Source organism: Coffea arabica, chromosome 11c (genome assembly GCF_036785885.1).
Source record: "Coffea arabica cultivar ET-39 chromosome 11c, Coffea Arabica ET-39 HiFi, whole genome shotgun sequence".
Taxonomy (NCBI): Eukaryota; Viridiplantae; Streptophyta; class Magnoliopsida; order Gentianales; family Rubiaceae; genus Coffea; species Coffea arabica.
This window is the reverse complement of record NC_092330.1, coordinates 3,446,498-3,469,864: the sequence shown is the minus strand read 5'-3', so window position 1 is coordinate 3,469,864 and position 23,367 is coordinate 3,446,498. Positions and strand designations below refer to the sequence as shown.

General features: G+C 34.7%; 2 protein-coding genes across 2 annotated transcripts; one reads left to right on the top strand and one right to left on the bottom strand.

The window, feature by feature from the left end:
• The first annotated feature begins 1,663 nt into the window (after positions 1-1,663).
• On the top strand, positions 1,664-2,725 carry LOC113715789 (flavonol sulfotransferase-like). The gene has a single exon (XM_027240092.2). The coding sequence runs from the start codon at positions 1,664-1,666 to the stop codon at positions 2,723-2,725; it is 1,062 nt and encodes a 353-aa protein (XP_027095893.1).
• Positions 2,726-11,886: 9,161 nt separating this feature from the next.
• Positions 11,887-22,940, bottom strand: LOC113716680 (uncharacterized). The gene is made up of 11 exons (XM_027241075.2): positions 22,603-22,940; positions 21,665-21,948; positions 21,381-21,575; positions 20,353-20,699; positions 19,414-19,705; positions 18,238-18,396; positions 17,155-17,520; positions 14,577-14,642; positions 14,386-14,434; positions 13,205-13,328; positions 11,887-12,329 (listed from the first exon to the last, which is right to left on the bottom strand). Exons 1-11 carry the CDS (start codon positions 22,817-22,819, stop codon positions 12,233-12,235), a joined length of 2,196 nt encoding a protein of 731 aa, XP_027096876.1. The 5' UTR covers positions 22,820-22,940; the 3' UTR covers positions 11,887-12,232.
• Positions 22,941-23,367: the final 427 nt, after the last annotated feature.

Here is a 23,367-nt window from a genome sequence, read left to right as displayed (position 1 = left end):
ATCGATGATTAGTTGTGTGTACCGTATCTAAAAAGTTGCATCATTGACTAGAGTCGTATTTATTATTGAATTAATTCCTATTTATTTTCATTGATTGCTTTATTAATTAGTTAATTAGGCATTTTTAAATTTCTAAAATCCTCCGTAATTTTTATTCTAGGAGAAACAAATTTTCTCAATTCATATGAAGACAACCCTACTCGTTGCTATATACAAAATCTTTGTTTTCTCAAATAAAATTTTTATTATTACACAGATTCAACACCTGTCAATTTTTAGCACTATTACTTGGAATTGACTTTAGAATATTCGTTACTTTTTTTAGTTTGTCTTTTCATTTTCTGCAAAAAATTAATGGTGTCGGATAGCTTGTCCTTTCAGCCTGATGGCCCAGCTCCATTATCCTTCTTTCAAAATTTCCAGAACGATTAAATCTGCGGTTTACTAAGAGTTTGAAATGATATTAGGCGCAAATGAAATCATGTTGGTTAAAGTGCCATTTCCACAGCCCATCATTCAAACAAGTAACGAGAAATGAGCTCCCAAGTGTTTTGAGACTTTGAAAAACCCAAACATGGATTACTCTGGTAGCAATAGCAAGAGTATGAATCTTTAGAGAATATGTCAAAAGAGGGTTTTTATGCCCCCGGTACTTTTTGCTTCTTTTTTCCGGACAGTACGGTCGACTAGAGTCTCCTCGACAACCTTGTTGTATTCGACCCCAACACTTGCAGGCGCCCTTGTTTACACGCTCCGGATCATGTGGGTCTTTGTAAAACGGCTTGAGTAAATTAATATGAAAGACCGGATAGACTTGGGATGGAACCTTGGATAACTGCACCTTGTAAGCAACATTTTCAATCCTTTCTAATACTGTAAATGGCTCTTCATATTGTCTAATACGTCCCTTGTTTACCCCGTGAACGTAACCATGTTGTCGACACAATAATTTATATCTTAAACTATTCTTACTTTATATTAAGGGAAAGGGATAGATCCAAGGAAATCAAAGGAGAAACTAGAGAAGATTAAACTGTCACCGGATCAGTCAGGTACCTGCTAGTGAAATTTTTAGAAAATTCTAAAAAAATAAATAAAAATCAAAAAATTTGATCACCTGACCTACACCCAAAGAGAGTCCTCTAGGAATTTGAGCAAAATTTGGTTACTCCATGCCCCATAACTAACCATCCATTTGCAAACAAATGACAAGAGGAAGCCTCATGAGAGACTTGAACAACCATTTCAAATTCCGGAGCCTCTCCAATTGAGATTCCCTCCAATTGTGTAAATTGATATGAGTACAATGTGAACTAATATATTTTTTGTGTAATTATTAGTTTATACCAACTCAATTATAATTCACATTTACACCAAAATTGTAACGGTCTACGTCGAAGTTGTATGATTAGTAACAAAATTTGAAGAGAAGTGGAATTGGAAAGGCCCCATTTCCCAACTATTTCCATCACACGTTCTCTTGTAAGGTTCAGTTCTATGTCGCCCTCTCTTTTATTGTGGCCCTCCTAGTCGAATTCGGAAGAATGATTGAATTTTGAGCCTGCCAGCTTGCACATGTACTAATCCAACTATCTTATTTACAATAATCTCGTATCATAAATATAGTGTCTACCAGCCTCCAGATTTCAAGTCCCAATTCCTCATGGCAATCCCTTCATTGACCCAAAACTCTTCTTCCTACATTGAAGGTGGTGATGAACAAACATTGTTTAACAAAGAAAAAGAAGATGACAGTGATCAAATCCTCTCTGTGCTCCCTAGGGAAAGAGGGTGGTTAAGTGAGCACATGTACTTGTACCAAGGTTTTTGGTGTCCCACCAGAGTTCTCAAGGGTCTCCTAATTCTCCAGAAACATTTTCGGGCACAACCAAGTGACATTCTCCTGGCCACATATCCAAAATCGGGAACAACCTGGTTAAAGGCACTTCTTTTTACCATAACAAATCGTACATGTATCAGTCATCCCGATCAAAATCCTTTGCTAACGGCAAACCCTCATGAACTGGTTCCCATGCTGGAATCATATGCCGCCGCGAATCCTGTAAACCCAAGGCCACCCAATTCTCTCATGCACACTCACATTCCTTACAACTCTTTACCAGAATCAACAAAATCTTCAGGCTGCCATATTGTTTATGTTTATCGAGACCCGAAGGATGTGTTAGTGTCATGTTGGCACTTTGTCAACAAGCTGAAACCCGAAGCAGTGCCACGAATTTCATTAGCAGAGGCATTTGAAAAGTTCTCTAAAGGTGCTTCACCATTTGGACCATACTGGAATCATGTGTTGGGTTATTGGAAAGCAAGTATAGAATGGCCTGAAAGAGTATTCTTTCTTAGATATGAAGACTTGAAGAAAGAGCCTTGCTTCCATACAAAGAGATTAGCAGAATTCTCGGGGCAGCCTTTCACCGCAGACAAAGAAGGTGAAAGCCTGGTGAGTAAAGTGGTAGAGTTCTGTAGTTTTAAGAATCTGAGCAATCTGGATGTGAATAAAACAGGATCACACTCGGCGGTCGGGTTTCAGGTCATAGAAAACAAGACCTTTTTCAGGGAAGGTCAGGTTGGTGATTCCCAAAACTATCTTGAAAGAGAAATGATGGATCATTTGGATCAAGTTACTGAAGAAAGTTTTAAGAAATTTCATTTGAAGGCGTTTTCCTCTGAGGATGATGAGAAGTCAGAGGTGTCTACTGCCATGTGATTTTAGACAAGGAAAATTGTGCATCCGCGTAATTGTCCAGTGCCACTATCTCCTGTTGCAGCAACAGGAACATGAGAATGTCATTGTGGAACATCAGAATGCCATTTCCAATTAGGATAAGAGCAAAGCTGTTGACAAAATAAACCAAGTGTGGAAGAACCTATTTACTTATTTACTAGTTTTATTAGAGGCAGATTTCAACGGTTAAGTTATTTAGGAGTTTGTGTTTTATTTGATAATTTCTTATTTTACAGGTCCGATAAAGTTATAGATAGAACATTTGTTGAGGTATTTTCTTAAGAAAGTCCAAAAACATCGATAAGATTTTATTATGGTGTGATTTTGTTCCATTATTTGAGATTTCAATAATAGTGTGTGTTATTTATTTTCTTCTCTCTTTCATAAATATTTTGACTGATTATTTTATCTCTTCAGTATATATTAATTATTACTAAAACCCAAAATTTGGATTCTACAATTAGTATCAGAGCCAAACTACAAGATTAGTCCTAAGCGTTTCCAATGTCAAAAAATTAAGGCATAGGGTTTGCTAAAAAATATTGAGGTGATTGAGTTAGGCATGAGGTTGGCCTTGAAATACGTAGTTGGTGAAGAATTCGACCATAAGATTGGTCTAGGAATTGTCAAATTGCTACAGATGTCATGATAGAAATTAGAGAAGAATTGGTTGTCAGATTGAAGGATTTGACTGGTTAATCAACTAGAAAAACCAAGAAAACTTGACAAAAGAGACATGAAAATTTTATTTAGGCATATGAATTGTTAAATAAAGGCAGAATTTTTTAAAAATTTGGTTGATGATGAAAAGTTTTCTATTTCGACTCCTATAATCACAAATAGATACATATTTTAGTTGAATTTTATAGGTGAAAAAATATCTAGAGTTGATTGATAGTGTGAAGTTCTTTTTACTAATTATGGCGGTGGAATTTTTCAATTATTTGGTGGTGATAATTTTGCTAAGAAAGCAGTCTATGATATTCTATGTTTCAGCACTTATATTGATGGTAAATATGGTGACTCTAAAGATGAATGAATTTATATGAATGAGTATTTTGATCAAGAAAAAATTGCTGAAAAATTATTTGCAAAATACAAAGTTGATAAAATAAACCAAGTCTAGAAGAACCCCTTTATTTATTTACTAGATTTATTGGAGTGAGGTTTTTAGTAGTTATGTTATTTAGGAGTCTATGTCTTATTTGGTAATTTCTTATGCAAGTGAATTCTTATTTTACAAGTCTCAATAAGTTATAAGTAGGATATTAGTTGAGGTATTTTCTTAAGAGAATCCAAAAGGGTCGATAAGGTTTTACTGTGGTGTGATTTTCTCCCATTGTTTGAGATTTTAATAATAGTGTGTATTATTTATTTTCTTTTCTTCCACCTAAATATTTTGAGTGATTATTTTATCCCTTCAATTCTATAATCCTGAATGCACTAATTATTATTAGAACCTTAAATTTGGATTCTACAAAAGCTATTAGAAAACTATAAAGAGGAGATTTGAAGTGTCAAAAACTTGCTCATGCTGTTCAAGGTGTTAGGTGTTATAGTTTATTTCTAAGAGTGTCAAGGATATTGGTCAATGATTTGAATCATTTTAATGAAGGAGCATTTTAAACCAACATGTGTCAATTTGTATTATCAAGTCATCTCATCTCCCTTTCCCATCGTTATCCTTAATCAAAATAAGAGAATGAAATACTACCATTTTCAACACAGAAATGTTAATTTAATACTTGGATTAATTTCACATACCTCCCTTGAGGTTTTTAACAATTGCAGAAAACTCTCCTCAAGTTCTAAAAATTACACTTACCTCACCTATTTTCACTATTTAAGTAACATTCTAGACCCAAAAGACTATACTTTTTCTCAAAATTTCTATAATGCCCTTGAGTTATAATTCACAACAAAAATGTAAAGGAAAAAAAACGGTTTACAATCTTTATTTCATTTATCTTTACTTGCTGCTATTATTACTTACCCATCAACATTTAAATCACCATTAAATAAATACTTATCTTTGTTCTAATATTCCTCTTTTACCTCAAAATTTCTGATACAGTCTATTGTATCAACTATAAACTCTACATCAGATACCCACAATTTCATATCAATATCAAATTTTACTTAATACAAAACAATATTCATCAATATCCTTAAATTTCAATTCCATGACTGCTATCTTTTTTAATACAAAATAATCTAAACGATCACTGCTAATATCAATATTCAATATACTCCATTGGCACAGAGTTCAAAATCAATCAAATTCTTTCTATACAAATAACACCAATAATTGTAAATCAAAAATAGAAATACAATATAGTTATAAATATATACCAAGAACACATTTTTTCATGACAACCATAACAGTACAAACTATATTTAGTTCTTATTCCATTTCTTATCCTTAATTTTTATTTTTTTTAGCACAATCACTGTCTTCATTTCCATCTAGTTTGATAATGAAATTAGCACTCAATTTGTTATTTAACAATTTCAATTTAATAATACCTATCAAAAATTGGAAACAAAAATGGGTGCAAGGAAACTATTTAATAATAATGAAAAATTGAAAATTGGGAATAGATACCAAGATATGTAAGTATTGGTGGCTTGGTATGTATGGTGATTTTATTAGTGATGACAATACATATCTAGTTGATAATAATAAATAAATGAGTTTGAAAGAAAAATAGATACAGAAGGAAGAGAATAGATAGTTAAATGGGAAAGACTGTGGTTTGAATTATTGGTTAATAATAGATGAGAGAGATTTAATATTTGATAGAGTTTTTCAATGAATTGACAATTAATGAAGGGCATTGTTGTCTTTTTATCACACCAAGAGAGATCTTTGTAATTATATAAACCTTAAGGGAGTCGAGTGAAATTGTCGAAAACCTCTGGGAAAGTTTCTAAAATTATCCCTTAATACTTTGATGAGCAGCATATTAACTGAAACAAACAGTATCTAGTAGGGTTAATTGCAACATGCACCCTAATTTTTACCGCCTAAACTATGATTTTTAGTACCCTAAACAAGAAGGTAGGAGAAGCGCAATGGATCTTCTGTCTCACATCCTGTGCCACATTCTATCTCACTTTTTATTATATTGCTATTTCTCCTTCATAAACATCATGTTTTAATTCTTTTTTGTTTTCTTAAGATCCAATAACTATTAATTGAGTAATACACAAAATTTAACAAATTCAAAAAATTAAAATGCATAAAAAATGAGATTTTTTACGAATTTTCTGCTGTATTTTTTAATTTGCTTTCATATATTGCTTTTTTGAAGCTGTTGTATTTATTTTGTACTGAATTAATAGTTATTGGATTTTAAGAAAATAAAAAAGAATTAAAATATGATGTTTATGAAGGAGAAATAGCAATATAATAAAAAGTGGGACAGAGAGTGGCACAAAATGTGGGACAGAAGATCCGTTGTGTAGGACAAGGCATTTCAGAATCCAAAGTTACCAGGGAAACTTGAACTAGCCCCTTCTGCCCCTGATGATTTTTCTAGCATGGTTTCGGTGTACTAATTACATTAATTAGTACACATCACAATAATGGTCAATTAATTTGCTTACATCACAAATACAATTTTCAACACACCTTTTTATCTTTTCAATTATCTTTTTATCTTATAGACATCACATCATAAAAAGTACTACAGTAATTATTTCAAATAATTACCTATCCAAACACACTCATACTCTTGAGGCAGATAATTACCTATTCCAAATATATCACCTTGGCATTGTTCCTTCTAGGAAACAAGGTTGTATTCTTTTTTTGGTTGAGGCAGATATTTTGAGATGGGATGATGATTCAAGAGTAGAGGCGGCAAATCAATCCACTTAACTAAATTTATCTATACCCGCCCATGAATAGATGGGTATGAGTATCTTAAATTTTTGTATATAGGTATAAATGGGTTGCCCAATAATACCCATTTAACTTGGACACCATCTCCACCGTCCACATGGTGCCCCGAGCGTAACGTGGGCCACTGTACTTTTTGATGACGTGGCTGAAGGCCATTGGACGCCCAGGAGAGGCCGGGCCCACAAGGATGCACAGTGCCTATTGGGTCGACTTGCACCACCAGGCCAGGGACACGTGTCGGCCATCCCGACACGGGCGGGAATGTTCGAATTCAGGGTCGTGAGGGACTGCGGCATGGAACACGTAGTGCTGTTGGGCATGTACTTCGCACTACGCATGGGAAGCCCTCGATTCATTCGCGAATTGGACCTGTTGTTCAGGGCAGTCGAGGAGCTGAAGGGAACCCTATCGGATTCAGAGGACTGTGCGGATGATGCCAGCTCCACCGGGAGCAGTTGACCTTCTTCGGTAGAAGAAGTGGACTGATGAGGATGATTGGAACCCCTGGACTTGGGAACAAGCTTCCATTGGATGATGAAGTGGACCCCACATGCACAGGGATATAGGTCACGGGAAATCACGGATCCAAAGTGGATCTTCACGTTCGAAATGACATGCTTAGTCGATTGCAGTTCGACTTGGGCCTTCTATTATTATGGAGATGGGCCTGTGTGGTCTGTTATCAGGCCCAGAAACATTTTGAGTGGCCCAATGGATTAAGAACGAAGGAACGCGTTGGGCCTATGGGAAGCAAGTCACGTATGGTTCTGGTGGCTTCTGGAATATTCTGTCGAGATTGCTCGACAACTTGTTATAATGAATAATGAACGATCGAGGATCGCCTTTCTTGATGATATTGAGGGCATTTCCGTTATCTTCCCCGGCAAGCGCAGTGGCATACACCTCGCCCGTAAGACGCTCGGGGCGGGACACGTGGACGGTGGATAGGGGGGCCACGTCATCATCCAAGGGATAATTGGACGGTTGAGATTTACTCAACCCAATATTGGGGCCCACGAGAATGCACAGTGCCTATACCCATTTTACCCAACCCAAATCCGCTCAAGTCAACCATATTGACACCTCTATTCAAGAGGTACAAATTCAAGATATACCTTTTGTTATTTCATTGACGAGGAAAAATAAAATGTTTTGAAAATGACATGGATGTCTACAGAATTAAAGAGAACATTGGGTGCCAATTAACTTTTTGCTTCTAGGACAGCTACAGAAATGAAGTCGAAATCCACTTCTCAGTTTCATTATCTGCAAATGATTTGGAAATTTCTTTTTTCGGTTCTTAATCTTTGAGCAAAATAGAGGCACACGACACCAATTATTTGGGAGATAGTGTTTTTTTGTTCACAAGTTGAATGGGGTAAAATACCATCTAAGAAAAGAAATACCAAAACCAAACTTGATCAAGTTCCTGCCTCAACTAGATAAAGACTTTTGCAAATAAAGCAGTGCCAGTATTCATTTTTTCTTAACAGGTGAATATTAACCTTGAATGTCTAACTGAATGTTTTAGTTGTTTTCTGCCAAGTACTTTTTTTAAGATTTGATTTACTTCAAATTTATATTTACCTTCTAATTCGCATCATTTTCCTCTTTTGTCTTCAATATCAGATCATTAAATTCTACTGAAAAATATATTCTTTCTTGGTGAACCTAGAGGGAATTCAATCTATTGGAAAACTTTGAAGAGTTTTTGGTAATAAAGAGTTGATAGTATTTTTGCATTACTAAGACAAAACCCTAATCTAATATTCCAAAAATTATATGACACAGAATGAAGTACACCATGAATCAATATCTCTTGAAAAGAAAGGCAATCTTTTATGAACGTCTATAAAAAAAAAAATTAATGTGAAGTATTTGAAAATGATCACCCTTGACAAAATCTCGTCATAATGTCTAACATTTGTAATCATAAAGGTTCTGAGGATAAAAGTAATAAAATTATTAGAATACATTTGATTTTCTTGTTCAAAAAAAGTAGTCTTAATTTTACCGAAACTTTTTTGAAATAATCAGTGTTCTTCTCTCCTAGTCAAGCTAAATAAAAAATAAATATTGCTTAAAGTTCATAATGGACCCAATGAAATAAGGTATTTAAATATTTGAAGCCTTCTTGAAAAAATTATATCTATTGAAAAATAACAATAATACCTTAAACTAAACAAAAAGCTCAATCTTCGATCACAAAGGTACCCACAATGTATGTAAGATCGTCTAATTTGTTCATTTTTTTTCTTCTTATTTTGTTCTTTCCACCCAATTTTAACAACTTCTTTCTTTCATACTTTTATGCTTAAAAAATTCCGGCAGCAAGATGTAATTCAATTGAAAATTTAGACCGTATCAAATTTTAAAACTAGTCACAAAAAAAAAAAACGGACGGATATTTTACTTCACAAATTTCACTCTATGCCCATATGAGGTCCATCAAGCTAGGGGTGCAAACGAGTCGAGTCAAGCCGAACTTTGGCCTAATCGAGCCGAGTCTCCAGTTAATTTTGTGAAGCTCGCTCGAGCTCGAGCTCGAGTTTAAAAATAAAAAAATAATAAATTTATTTTTAAAAAATAAAAAATAAATAAAATAATAATTTTTTAACAAATAATAAAATATTAGGGATATATGTGTAATTTTACTATTAAAATAAAAAATAAAAAATATATATAATTGAGCTCGCGAGCCACTTGCGAGCCAACGAGCTTAATGTTTTTGAGCTCACCCTAAATCCATTTGAGTTTTTCTTCAATTTTTTTTTCAAATTATTGCAACTTTTCATTTGAAAGCACTTGTAAATATTTTTAATGAGTCTCTTTCTAGTTTAAATTCAACAAAATGAACTAGAACATATAATATTTGACTATTAACCATTATCTAGTTCATTCTTCATACTTAATCTACTATTTTTTACTTTCTTGGCACAACTCTTCATACTTAATGAGTCAACTTTATCTCTTATACTATTTGAAAAAGGATTGCGGGGCTCAAGAGTTAATTTTATTGTAACAGTATATCTAATTAGGGAAAGCTTCCAAATTTAACGTGGAGGGATAATAAATGTGAGTGTAGATATTCATATTGTAAGTCAGATATAATTTTGGTGTCTTAACAATGTCACTCCGAAAATTGACAGACAAAAGCAACATGGCTGGGAACCACCTAAGGAGGGAGTGATCAAAATAAATACAGACGCGGCAGTATCAGCTAAAATGGTGAAAAGAGGCTTAGGGATAATAGCCAGAAACTGGCTTGGAAAGCTTGTGAAAGTGAGAGGAATATCTGAACGCAAGAGGGGAGAAGCAAACAAAGAAGAAGCACTAGCTATTTGAAGTGCTCTAGTAATGGCAAAGGATTCAGGTTGTGGACTAACATAGAAGTTCAAATAGACTGCAAAGGTGTAGTGGACCAAATCAACACAGGCAATATTCAGGACAGTAGCATAGAAACAGTCCTAGAAGACATTAATTGGTGACCTTAGACAGGAGTTTGAATGTTGGAGATTCTCTTTTGTTCCTAGGGCTGGAAATAGTTGTAGCCATTCCCTGGCACAATTTGCTGCCAAACTAGTTAAGAATATTGAATGGGAAAATAACTTCCCAACGTGGCTAATAGATCTAGCAAGAAAGGATATGGGGATAGTTACCCCTTTTTGTAATTAGCTCTTGTATTAACAAGTGGTAATAGCCATAAAATGTTGATGTTTGTTGGAAAAAAAAAGAAAAAAAAAACAAATATCCTAGAATGTTAGTTAGAAAAACTCTTTGAAAAATTTATGGTCCACTCCATAATTTGCTTGCTAATCCTTCAAAATTAGAGAGTTAAAATTGCAAGGATTTTTAACTAGGGGTGGCAATTTTTGACATGACCTGAAAACACGACACGAATCTAACACGAAATTAATGGGTTTGGGTTGAGGTTTCGGGAATTCGGGTCAGAATCGGGTTAGACCCGATGAACCCGAAAAGAAAACAGGTCGATTTCGGATCAACCCGTGGTGACCCGATATGACCCGTTTACGAATTAAAAAATAATTTAATAAACATAAAAATATTTCTATCTAACTAAACTAAGTTATTCTTTTTTTCAAAGGCATTAATTACTTAATCCTAAATGAATTTATTTAATTTGTGTGAAGTTGAAATTATTATATTTGGACAAATAATATATTATATTATTTTTTACTTTTATACTGTTTTAATTTATTTTATATTTTGTTTAGGATAAAACACTTTTATGGTGTTTAATTTATTTTAGATTTGGTTTGGAATTATTTATTTAAATTTTTATTACTTGATTATGTAATTAGTTTTGTGAGAAATTGATTTTATTAGAAATTACAGTGATAAATTAATAAATTAAAATTAAGTTTCGGGTCATTTCGGGTCGACCCGCTAACCCGTCAACCTGAAATTTTCGGGTTCAGGTCAGCATACCTGACCCGTCACGGTTGGCGGATCGGGTTCGGGTCAACAAATTTTCTGACGGGTTGACACGAACCCGACCCGCCAACCTGATTTGGACCCGAATTGCCACCCCTATTTTCAACAACCTTTTAACCACATAAAACCTTCTATATATTGGATTCAGAGTTCGCTGGGCTATCTAGTGAATTTAAAAATAGGCCACTCCATACTCCCTCTTATTGGTTAAATATAGAAATCACAGCACCATTTGGTGATCAATAGCAAATTAATTCCAATTCATTTTTATTGAATCCGCCATGTAATTCGATATGTTATCAGGATAATTCCCCTACTCTTTTTTTTTTTTGATTAATAATTGATTAACCTCTAACAGCCTTCTGTAGATTAGACACGAGAGTTCACTACACTAATTAAAAATCAACAAATAATTTTCGTATTCCCTTTAGTAATTAAGTAAAATTTTACTATACTATTTGGTGATTATATCTCAAAAAATAATATTAAATTATACCTCATGCAAATTCTTAAACATTAAAATTTCAATTTTAGGTCTTGCAATTGGGAACTTTAAACAGATTCTACAATATTCAGGCAACCAACTCACGTCCTATTCTTGTTGTAAACCTGAAGCACTAAGTTCTTCTCTGGATTGATTCTGGGGAACCTATCACTTCGATATTCACAGCTAATTTATCCGAATTCTCGTTTTTTAAGTTCTATAACCGAATCCGATATTGCAAATTTTACACATTAAAAGCACTAATGACAGATTCAAGTGTGAATAAAAACAAAGGTGTTGGAGGTAAAATGTGTTGGCAGAGAGCTAGTTACAACAGATCATAGCAATCATGAATTGTTAATAGCACCGTGCTAGCTATTACAGCTTATTTCCAAACCTAATTTCACAAACTCTATGATACAAACCTTGCACAGCTTCTACAATTTCACTGTATTTCACAAAAAACGATGTCTCCGAAATGGCAAAAATTGAACTAACATGAATCCAATTGCTTGGCAGTCCCCAGCAAAACAGAGAAGCTATTAGGAACCCACCAGCTTCAGTTGAAGAGAATAGAAATTAATCACCAGCTTCAGAGTTGACACAAAAACTACAAGTCACCTTAACCAAATTGCAAGCAGAACTACAACCTAGTCTGAGCTGCACTGGCTGCAGATACCATGTCTAAAGCTTTCATAAAGAAAGCATATATCAAGGCATCTTCCTGAAGCTTTTCAAACCTGTGCAGCCAAGTGAAGTGATGTTAGATAATGGAAGAAAAGATGATGTTGGCAATGAGAGGTATGATCAGTCTAGCAACAGCCCGGATTACTTTCCAAAGACTCTCTCATGCTCCGTTTCTAGAGGACAGCCTCATGGAAGTTTATTCAACCCCCAGCCACTCTGATTAATGAGGGGCCCTAAATTGGTCTTGCTATAGATATATCCAGATGATGATAAAGGTTTAGTATCACTTCTTTAAAAATATTACCCTCCCTAGCTTCATTTCTGCAAAAAGTAATTGCGGTTATACGGCTTGTCCTTTCAGCCTGATGTCCCAGCTTCGTTATTCCTCTCTCAAACTTACAACCTCTAAGTCTCCGCACCTTATCTTAAAGCTGAAAATGGAAGAAAAGAACCTCTAATGGATTGATAAGACAGTTCCTCGTCATTGTGTTAACTTTCCCATCGTTCATTCAACCAAAATTGAAACTTAAGATAAAAGTCAGAAAATACCACGTATAATAGAGCTCGCTAAGAGTTCACTCCTAGTTTGTACAAATAAAAGTAGATACCCTGAGAGGGGGCCAAAAAAAAAAAAATTCCAGACCTAATGAGTTTTAAGAATCGATACAAGGCCAAAAATCATTTGCTTTATTAGTAACTAAGCTTGTATGAAAGAGCAAGGTTGTGGAAGGGAGTCATAATCTTTTGAGATTGGTTTTTCTTGATACTCTTTGAGATTGGCTGGGCCTGCAACACCACTGCCAAAACCCAATTACAAGTCCCCAAATTATTCTCATCCCAATTACTGCTCTAATTGATAGTTTGTATGCTTGTGGACAATGCATGATAATACTTCTAGATCGCAGAGGAAAGAATAAAGGGTAAGTACCTTCCAGACTTTGAAAAGTGCCCTGCACCAAGTTCACACTTGAACAACAGCAGATTATTATCAGTTTTTGTATCTCTCAACTTTGCTACATATTTCGCGGCTTCAGAATACATAACCCGCGGATCTGTCACAACATAAACAGGTATCATCAGGACCAGGAGAAGAGTCCGCCCCCCCTCCCCACCAGAAAAAAAAAAAACCCCAACCCTAAAGGGAAAAAAAAAATTTCCAGGAGAAGAGATTCTGCTAAATCACTCTAGATTCTCCATAATGCAAGTTAAATACAAAAAAGACGGCAGTGAAGGATAATTTAAAAGAGAAGATAAAAATCCACAATTATTGCATCAGATAAAATAAACTTTCAAATATATGACAGGTGCCGATAATTATTGAATCAAACTCTATCTTTGATGTTATCCTCTCACAGTAATGGATCCCAAGATCAGACAGGTATCTAATTGTAAGTTGTAACTCATAAACTAAACCATGACATAAGAACATAACACAAATACTGTACTAAAGATCCGCAATAAGGCTTTCCATTGCAAGAGATAATTCCAACAACTCATAGCCATCAAGTATTTCATCCCTACTCGTAAATTCCTCAAAAGCATGCTACAAAAAATTTCACCAGCAGAATGATTTTAACATGCAACTGACTAGCTGACTTACCATTACCTTTCTCACGAGCCTCATTTTTTTTTTTTTACTTTTTCCACAATTTCTATTTTCATGCAAATAGTTTAGTTTCCAAAGGACAAATTCAAACTCTTACCTGAGTTGACCTAAATGGATGATAAGCAAGAATGGGCATTCACTAGACTTAAGATTACTATAAGCAGCAACCAGGAAGGAGAGAAAAACATATTCTACTAATGTTTTAAGCTTAAAATTTAGGAGCATGCACAATTCTGAATGTGCAAGACATAACTCTCTCCCAAGGCATATCTCAATGTCCTTGACAATTTACAGATTTAACCAAAACAAATTGCCAAAGAGCCATTAACTTCATTGTCACAAATGCCACATTCCAATTTTCAAGTAGAGACCACTGTTACATGCAAGGATAATGCCATCTGTGATTGAGTTTTAATTATTTAAGCCCCCCACCAGTGTTGGGTTTTGATTATGTATGTCCTAAGACTTGAAACTAATATGTTACATTTGATGGTTACACATACCGTTCAAACCAGCAGTAACAAGAATTGCAGGATAATTTTGAGCCTTCACCTGTTCAGCAGGAGACAGACTTAGTTCAAAAGCTAGTGTAAAACAAACAGAAATCAGCTAAAGAAAAGGTTACCTTAGCACAATGAAAGACCATTAAGAAATTATACCAGAAAAAGGAAAAGAAAAGCAGTTTGTTACTGACATTATCAACAGGGGAATATGACTTCATATAAAAGTAAAACTCCTCTTTGCGAGGATCACCCCATTCCTGCAACAATTCAAGCGACTTTCTTAGTTCAAAAATACAAACTGCACAAACATCAAATCTCAAACTTCAAATAGAAAATGAGATCGCGCTTCATTAAAAAGTTAAAATTTTGCAATGGGAATAAAATACTAAAACAGAAGTATTGAATAAGGTCCACGATAGACCTGATGGGAAGACAATTTTGGTGGAACTAGTTCAGGAGTTTCAGAAGAAATCTCAACTGTAGTGTTACAATTATTATTACATCAAGTAAATTCCTATCCGGATACCCAGCAGAAGACGGGAAAGGTCAGTCCTGGACCTAACTTATCCTAGTCATAGACTCCAAAGATCGGTTATGTACATACAAATGCAACACGTAATTGAATCAGATAAAGAATCTATACTTTCTCAAAACAGGCTCAGCAATTTGATTTGTCATACTTCCAAGATACTTAATGATTACAAAAGATCTCTTTTCAATGTCAACCTCATAAAGAAGGGACATCCTTTCATAGGAAGGTAGAAAACTGGTATAAGAAAAAACTTGCAAAGTTAAATTAAAGGATATAAGCAAGAGAGGGGTTTAAAGGACCTTCTTGTCAAGGAATAATGGAGTAAAACAAGATAGAATTTAGAGGCTTAGATTGTTTTCTAGCCTAGTTTTCAACCTAAATTAAGGAATCAGAAATGCTCAGACATGTATGATGGTCAAAATATGGCTACTTTAAGCTATAGATGAACATACTGGTTCTCACACAGAGCATCATTCAGAAATTCCAGGAGACGATATCAGTTAATAGAATATAACAGAACCACACTCTAATTGGTTTTCCATTTCCATAAAGGAGATAATTGACAAGCAAGGCTGGAATATACAAGCTTAGGATAGAATCTATGAAATCTAATAACTTGTTATAAGTTGTACACGCAGACATCCAATAATAATGTAGATGTTTGTCTACACCTGTCTAATAGTTCCATCATTTTGGACAATGTGTCATTGGCCCATGATGGACATGTTTTAAATTTGCCATCCATAAGGAAATATTTGGATAGGCTATTTAGCATATGATATAAATCAGAAATATCAGCCTATATATATGAAGATGACACTTATTGTGTACCAGATCTGGTAGACTTATGCTTTTGCGACTTATCCAATAATCAGATAACTACATCTTTTTTCTTTGGCAGGAAACTTAGATTGAAGTAAAGAACCTAGAGACCATGACAGCCATACTTTTCTGGTAATATCTCTACCATGTATAAAGTCACGTAGGATATTCAAGAGGCATGCAATGAGTTACTTTTGATGACCATAATTTTGGGAGAACTAAGCAATCAATGCATGTGCGAAATCTTTCCAGAAACTAAAGAACTTGTGCTCAAGAACAAGATCTGGACATGTACTTGCTGCTTAGCATGAATTCTAGATTTCTTTCAAGTAAATCAAGCTTCAAAATGTCCAGTGTTTTTGTTCCTTTTAACTATAATGTTAACTTATTCTGAGTTAAAAAACAGTTAGTGCCGAACACCATTTTTTCTTTTCAATACTCAAGGACAAAGGCAATTGCTTGTGATTCTTTTAGCATCAGTTTTAGGTATAAACTTCCTCATGTACATCTCAAAAAGCTAAAACCAACTAAAAACAGGTCAACAAAACAAAAAAGTGTTTCGGGTGGAAGCTTTAGAAAAATCCCAGCAATATGACACTTAAAAAACAGTAAAAAATAACCAGTGCCAACATGACTAAAGTAGTTATTAAGAGAATTCCTTTTGTCCAACTTCTTTCACTTCACTTTTCTTAAAGCCTCTTGAGACCCTGTACTGCAAGAACTGTACACTGGATACGGTTTTTGTCGTTTTATACACAAATGGACAGGGAAGGCCTTTCTTGCACTGAACGGAACGTAAATTCTTCCTTCTGATATGTGTATGCATGTATGACAGCAAAACAACGATGTGGCCTCACCAGTATTCCATATTCAATGCATTAAAGCTATTTCATAAACTTACCATCCTTAAAGAAATACTACATGATTGATGCTTCAACGAAGAAACAACGCATCCGCATGATGAAATAAATAGAAAAAGAAGGAGAGTAATCAAATCAGTGTCTCAGTTAGGGCTATCTTATTCAAGCAAACACAACTGGTATTCAAAATGCAGGCCCAGATTATACATGCTTGCAAGGAAAGAAACTTCATCTCAGAAACTCATTAACTTCCTTTATCTGTGTGGACATTATATTAAGGGGAATACCAAATGCCTCTATATCAGATATAATCTCTATTTGTTATCTTGACATTATAACATCAAATGATAATAATGTAACTTGATCCACATCAAAAACCCTAAGTACCAGAGAAATTATTACGTATAATGCCAGGCCAGTTAAGTTGAACAATACTGAATACAAAGTCATGAACCCTAATTAAAATAAAGGCCATGCTCCATAAAATTTTGGAACTGCAACTTTAGCTTTTTCACAACAGCCACTATACCATGTAACATTCTTACAAGAACTAACCTCCCACTCTGACGTCGTAAGAGGGAGGGTTGGATCCAGCATTGTGGTTACAATATCTACAAAAGGAACTCCAGCAACAGCAGCCTTGAACAAATCAGGCCTCATATTAAGAACAGCACCAATTAGCAAACCACCTGCACTTCTTCCATTGATGCATAATTTTTCCTTCATGCAATATTTCTTCTCTATTAAATATTCTGCACAAGCTATAAAATCTGTAAAAGTATTTTTCTTCTTCAACAGTTTCCCATTTTCATACCACTGCCTCCCCATTTCTCCCCCTCCACGAACATGAGCAATTGCATAAATGAAACCCCTGTCTAACAAAGATAACCTTGACGCCTTGAAGCTGGGATCTATACATACCTGTTCGAAAATGAGACATGTCATCAACAATCTCAAACTTTCCATTGTAGATTATGAAATATTAGATTATGAAAAGTCCTATCAGATTATTATTAATATAATTGTTGTCAACAGAAAGTTTTACAAACTTTCACGGATGAAAAATAAACAAATTCATGCATGAAACATTTGGATTAAAATTTTAGAAAACAAAAGCAACTGCAACCTAACAGAAAAAACTCAAATGCATAGATAAGACAAGGCAAACATGACTATCATGGCACCACATGATTTCAGTTACTCTCTTACAAGACAAATTTCATGACTTGAAAAGTAGTAGTACACTACAGTGTGCAAGTTGAGTCTTATGCCTTACATAAGATGAAAGTTAGAGGAAGGGAAGAAAACATCCATAGAGATAGAATTAGATTGAATGACCAAACAATGATGTAATGCTAGAAGTTTTAACCACATGCACATGAGAAGATGAAGACAGTCATGTTGATGTCCATGCTTCGTAGAGATGGGACAGTAAACCATCTTTAAATGTGTTACATTGAAAATAATCATCTTTAAATGTTTTGAATTGAAAAGCCCTACTATGCTGGAAAATAAACACTCCATATGATGTATGCATTCAGACGTAACGCCTATGTTTTCTTCCAAGATATTTTTATCACAAAACAGCATATATTCCCCTTCACATCAAATAGAAAGTTTTTGTTAATATTATGTTACCTCATATGAACCATAGCCATAAAGGAGAAGAGGATCAGACCCATCAAGCTTCACAGAATTTTTTCTGTAGACAACTGATATAGGAACTTGAGTGCCATCAGAGGCAGTAGCCCATTGCCTTTCAGTCACATAATTTGATGCATCAAAACCTCCTAACACCTGTTTCAGATACCAACAAGAGACAATTGTAGTAATTTTAGGAAAACTAAATGATTTTCAACTATGGAGATTACAACAATACTTGAAGGCTCATAGCTCATTGCAACGAGAAATAACAAATAATTGATAAGTATCTTAATCTAATTTTCCAGCAAAAATAAGTAAAAGTCAACTAATGGGCTCAATCAGGATTCATCCAGCAAAAGTTTCATGGAAAGATTTTTCAAAGCAATTGCAATAGGATTATCCCATGCATATGCATAGCCTGTGGATCACCAAATGAATGTAACAGATACTCCAAAACAAATATGGATGAAAGCAAGAAAAGTAATGAGAAATAATCAACATCAGTATAGCTTAATAAAATCATAAGAGGATATAAGCACTAATTTTAAACACACGCAGTTTGTCATGGCACTGGTTGAATTTTTGAGCAATTGTACAGTGTTCACTCAATGTTTTTCAGAATTGCTTTATAAGAACATAAAATAGGTAACAAAAACTTTTTGTAGAGCAGAAGGTAGCAATAAAGTTGGAATATAAGGAATGCAGATCCTAGAGCATGAAGGTAGAAAAGAGAACAAATTCCATGGAAGCATCTCACTCAAATATGTATAACTCAGCACCATATACGCCCAAAACCAGTGTACATTTACCGCCTTTTGGGAAAACTTTGTAGTTAAATTAAACGAGTCTTATTCAACCTTTCATATTGACTTTTTAATTTGGACATCTCACTGTTTTAAGCTTTTGAGAAGAACATGCCAATGAAATTAAAGGAAACCAGGCACTAAAATAGAGATTTCTCAGAAGTTGAATGGCTAGGAGATAAAAAGAGAATCAAACTTTTCTGCGTCATCCAGTTGTTCACCAAAACCAATGAAAAAACAATTGCATGTTCAAATACAACAGGAAAAGCACACTCCTATGAAAAAATAAACCTAGAAAAGTAAACAGTTTGAATCACACAAAGAAGAAGAAGAAGAAGAAGAAGAAGAAGATCGAGAGTTAACTTACAGTTTCACTCTTTTTCAGAACTGATACTCCGGTGTTCATATCATAATCATATACAGAGAGTGGTGTCCTCAAGGAACTATATACGAACCGTAAAATGCTGGAACAAAATTGTGATTCCTCTGGATATATATAATACACAGGATCCGCGAAATCAACAGTTCTACCACCTTGAAGCCTTTCAAGCGGCTCTCCAACAGTTGGAAGGTGATATGTAGTTAATTTCACCAAACCGTTTTCACGCTCATAGACAGCAAGATGATCACTAAAAAGTTGTATGTCTTGGATCTTTATACTAACAAGCACAAGTCCAATAAGTTATTACAGGAAAATGCTTTAGACCAGGAGCTTAAACAAATGTTATATACAAATAAATATTTCAATTCTCTGCAATTTCTCTACTAACTAATAAATGAAAGAGTATGAGAAGGACTACTCGCAATTATAGCTGTCTCAAACTTTAAATACACAGAGATCTCTCTTTTGCTATGAGAAAGATGAGGTGAAGCGCCCAAAGCACAAAAGCATATTGAAACTAAATGACAAACATAACAGATAACTCAACCTGTGTCAGCACAAGCATTGAGTTAATACTGCTCAAAAATTTGTCCAAATTATAAAAATGGTGCAAATACTCAATGAAACTTTACAGAAACTTTTACAAGTGCTTTACAAATGTTACGGGACCTTCATAGAGAAAAGCCAAATGTTTTTCCAGAAAAATACAAAAATTAATGAAAAGTTAATTCAACACAATAGAACATCTTACGTTCGCCCTTGTAAGATCTGAAATACCTAAAAAAATGATCCCTTAGTTTTGGTATTTATACAGTGAAATGAGAAGATGCTGACGGGTTCATCCTTTGCCTTGTACTCAGAATGAGAAGTTCCACAAATGTCTCAATAGGTGATAATAAGAGACAATAAAAATGAAAATATTACCTTGGTCTATGTGGAAGAAGAACTGTGATTGCAGATGGATTATCAACAGGGCATGCAAGTAATTCTGAATTGAAACATTCTTCTGTTCTCCTTTTAATGAAGAAATGATTTCCTCTATGACTAACTGATGTGTCAATACCAACCACACGAGAAGTCACGACTGTCAGCCCATTTTCAGGTTTGGAAGTGTCAAGATAAAAAGCAAATCTTGTAATTTTACTCTCTGATGAGACAAATAAATATTTCTTGCTCTCGGATGCTTCAAGATCTAGTGAAAACGTGTCATCCTTTTCATGATAAAGGCAAGAGTCAGCTGACTGGTCTGTTCCCAACTTATGCAACCAAACCTAGAATGCCAAAAAAATGTGTAAATATGCATGGTTTTGGATAGAGTAGAAAACGTTGTGCAGCAATTCTCTTTGCAGTTACTAAACCGTACTAAGTTGTCTTCCAAAATATACCAGGGAAGTAATCCGTAGTCCAACACTAACAAAATAACAAAGATCAGCAAGTCCTGTTAAGAAAGGTATGTAGCAACATCAAATCCTACAATTGCACAATATTTTGTCTTCAACAATTATCAGATGCGCAAATCATTTTCAAGCCAAAAGTAGTATTTTGAACTTAGCATCCCAAAAAGTTCAGAACAAATGTACTTGACCACTGGACAATCATGGAATACTTTAGCTTTCTTTGGTTTTGGAGCTTAAACTGATTAAAGCACGAACATAGTTTTCCTAAATTCATTAAGCAAAGAACAAGAATAAAGAAAGGAGAATCTTCTATTACAGGAAAAAAAAAATAACCACTGAATCCAGTGGGAGTAGTTGACAGCCTCAACAAAAACAAACTGGATAGGCAAAACTCCTAATCATTTTCAAAAAAATAAGTGACTGGACAAAGAACAGGACAACGTAAATCAGGCTTACACTCTGGAAATCATAATGGTCTCACAAATGAGAAAAGACAAACTAAGTATCACCATCCTTAAGCGTTTCAAGCATGCAGCTCCAAGTTAAACCTTGTACCTTGTCAGGCCGGAGGATCTCATCCATGGTGATGTAAACTATGGCTTCATCGCCAGCCCACTCAATATAGCTTGTCATACGCTGTAAAGGCTTTCCTATTGGTGCTCCTGACTCAGCATCAATGATGTAAACAGTATAGATTTCATCTCCTTTAGTGTCTTCAGCATATGCGACTAACTTGTTATTTGGACTGACCTAAAAAGAAGAGTAATACAAGTAAGACTAAAAGAGAAAGTAAAGTGGACCAAAAACTGCTCTTTCTTGCAATGAGAAGACACTCGTACTTTAAAATGACCAATACTGTAATACTTGTGCTCTTGAGCTTTGAGATTCTCATCAAGGATAATATGCTCTGGAGGAGCATCTGGTCCAGTTGGCATAGTATCATAAACTGAAAGTGGAGCTCCATCATTAGGTGCAAGGCGCCGACAATGCTGGCTATATTCCTTTCCCTCCAATGTTCTTTCATAGTAGTAATAAGGCCCTCTTTGAACAGGAGCAGTTATGTCATCTTCCTTGATGTGTCCTCTTATCTCAGCATAGATTTGATCCTGTAATTGTTTAGTCCCTGAAACAAAAACTCAACTACATGAGTATATCTATTTCACAAAAGAGGCAGATTCTTTATTTTATATCCCAGTGGTTACATATTCTATCCCCATTAGCCATTCAATCTTGTATCAATCACGATTCACTTAAAAGCTTACTATTAATTTCATTCCTGGTTCATCGACAGATAATTCCACATAAATCACTTCAAGAATCATTAAATAGTGTATTTTACTTCCGCATGAATGTACATACCCTCTCAGTCAGGCTGAGTTTGGTTATCTATCAGAACTAATATTATTTTAGTACTTGAGGATTCTATTAAATTCAATTTTAAGCTACGAAACCCCTTCCAAACATTACAATTGACATGAGTAACAGTAGCACTTTTGCTCCTAAATATGATCATATCGAGATAATAGGCCCAAAATTATCAACTCAAATACAATGCCATTTACAATCCTCTCTATAATTAACTAATTAGGTAACGCCTTTCATCTTCACTCTTACAAATGTAGAAATGATTAATCCTTAAAAATAAAAAAATGAAAATCAACTGAAAGAAGAACAAAAACTAAACATGAGTCAAATTGAGTCATACCCAGTCAAGCTTTTCCCAAAACAGTAAAATAACACCAAATAGGTTCATGAATTATTAACAAAACGAACGAACCAGACATGACGAATTCGGTATAAGCATTGTCCTGGTGGAGATAACCGAGGACCTCAGGGTCGGACCGAGAGTCATCGCGGAGCCAATAGTAGTTATCGACTCTGATGTCTCCGAACATCTCCATTTCGTGCCTCGCCTTCTTCGCCACAGGCAACGGCGCCGGCGCCGGCGAAGCTGAGGAAGAAGTATCAGTCGTCATGGATGCAGTAACCGTCATCGCTGGTGAGTGTGATGGCGGAAAGACCGGAGCAGGAGGAGAAGAAAGAAATGAGAATGGAAATTTTGGAAAGTCATGCTTAAATCGTAGTGAAGATTGGATTTGCTTGGCGGAGGGAACGTAGCATAGTTTTTTTTTTTTTTTTTTTTTAATTTGCAATCTATTTTTGGAAGAAATGCAGTTTTAGTCCTAATATTCAAAACCTATGAGATTTTAGTCCCTAGAGTTTGAGCAAAAATAAATCTAGTTTCTAATACTCATCGTCTATATCATTTTAGTCTCTAAAGTTACCCCTTTTTCGAAAAAAAAAAAAAAATCTGGTCCCTAATATTTCTAATTTAAAGCAAATTTAAGACAATTGATGAATTTAGAGTAATTTCTAATAGATCTAATCACGTTTTAGTCTCATGTTTATTAATTAAATTTTCATAAAGAAAGGAAAACGATGATGAACTTAAAAGAATAAAATAACTCACTTGATGGCATCCAAATAATCAACTAAACAAGAAAACTGAGGGGAAAAAAAGGAAATATGTTAAATTATATAC

What these genes read in the sequence shown, in the direction of transcription:
- LOC113715789 (XM_027240092.2), top strand. Translation starts at nt 1,664, where the DNA reads ATGGCAATCCCTTCATTGACCCAAAACTCTTCTTCCTACATTGAAGGT.
- LOC113716680 (XM_027241075.2), bottom strand. Translation starts at nt 22,819, where the DNA reads ATGACGGTTACTGCATCCATGACGACTGATACTTCTTCCTCAGCTTCG. An exon ending in CATATTCCCCTGTTGATAAT is followed by an intron (nt 14,435 to 14,576) that starts GTCAGTAACAAA and finishes CCTGCTGAACAG; the next exon opens with GTGAAGGCTCAAAATTATCC. An exon ending in TGTTACTGCTGGTTTGAACG is followed by an intron (nt 13,329 to 14,385) that starts GTATGTGTAACC and finishes ATGTTGTGACAG; the next exon opens with ATCCGCGGGTTATGTATTCT.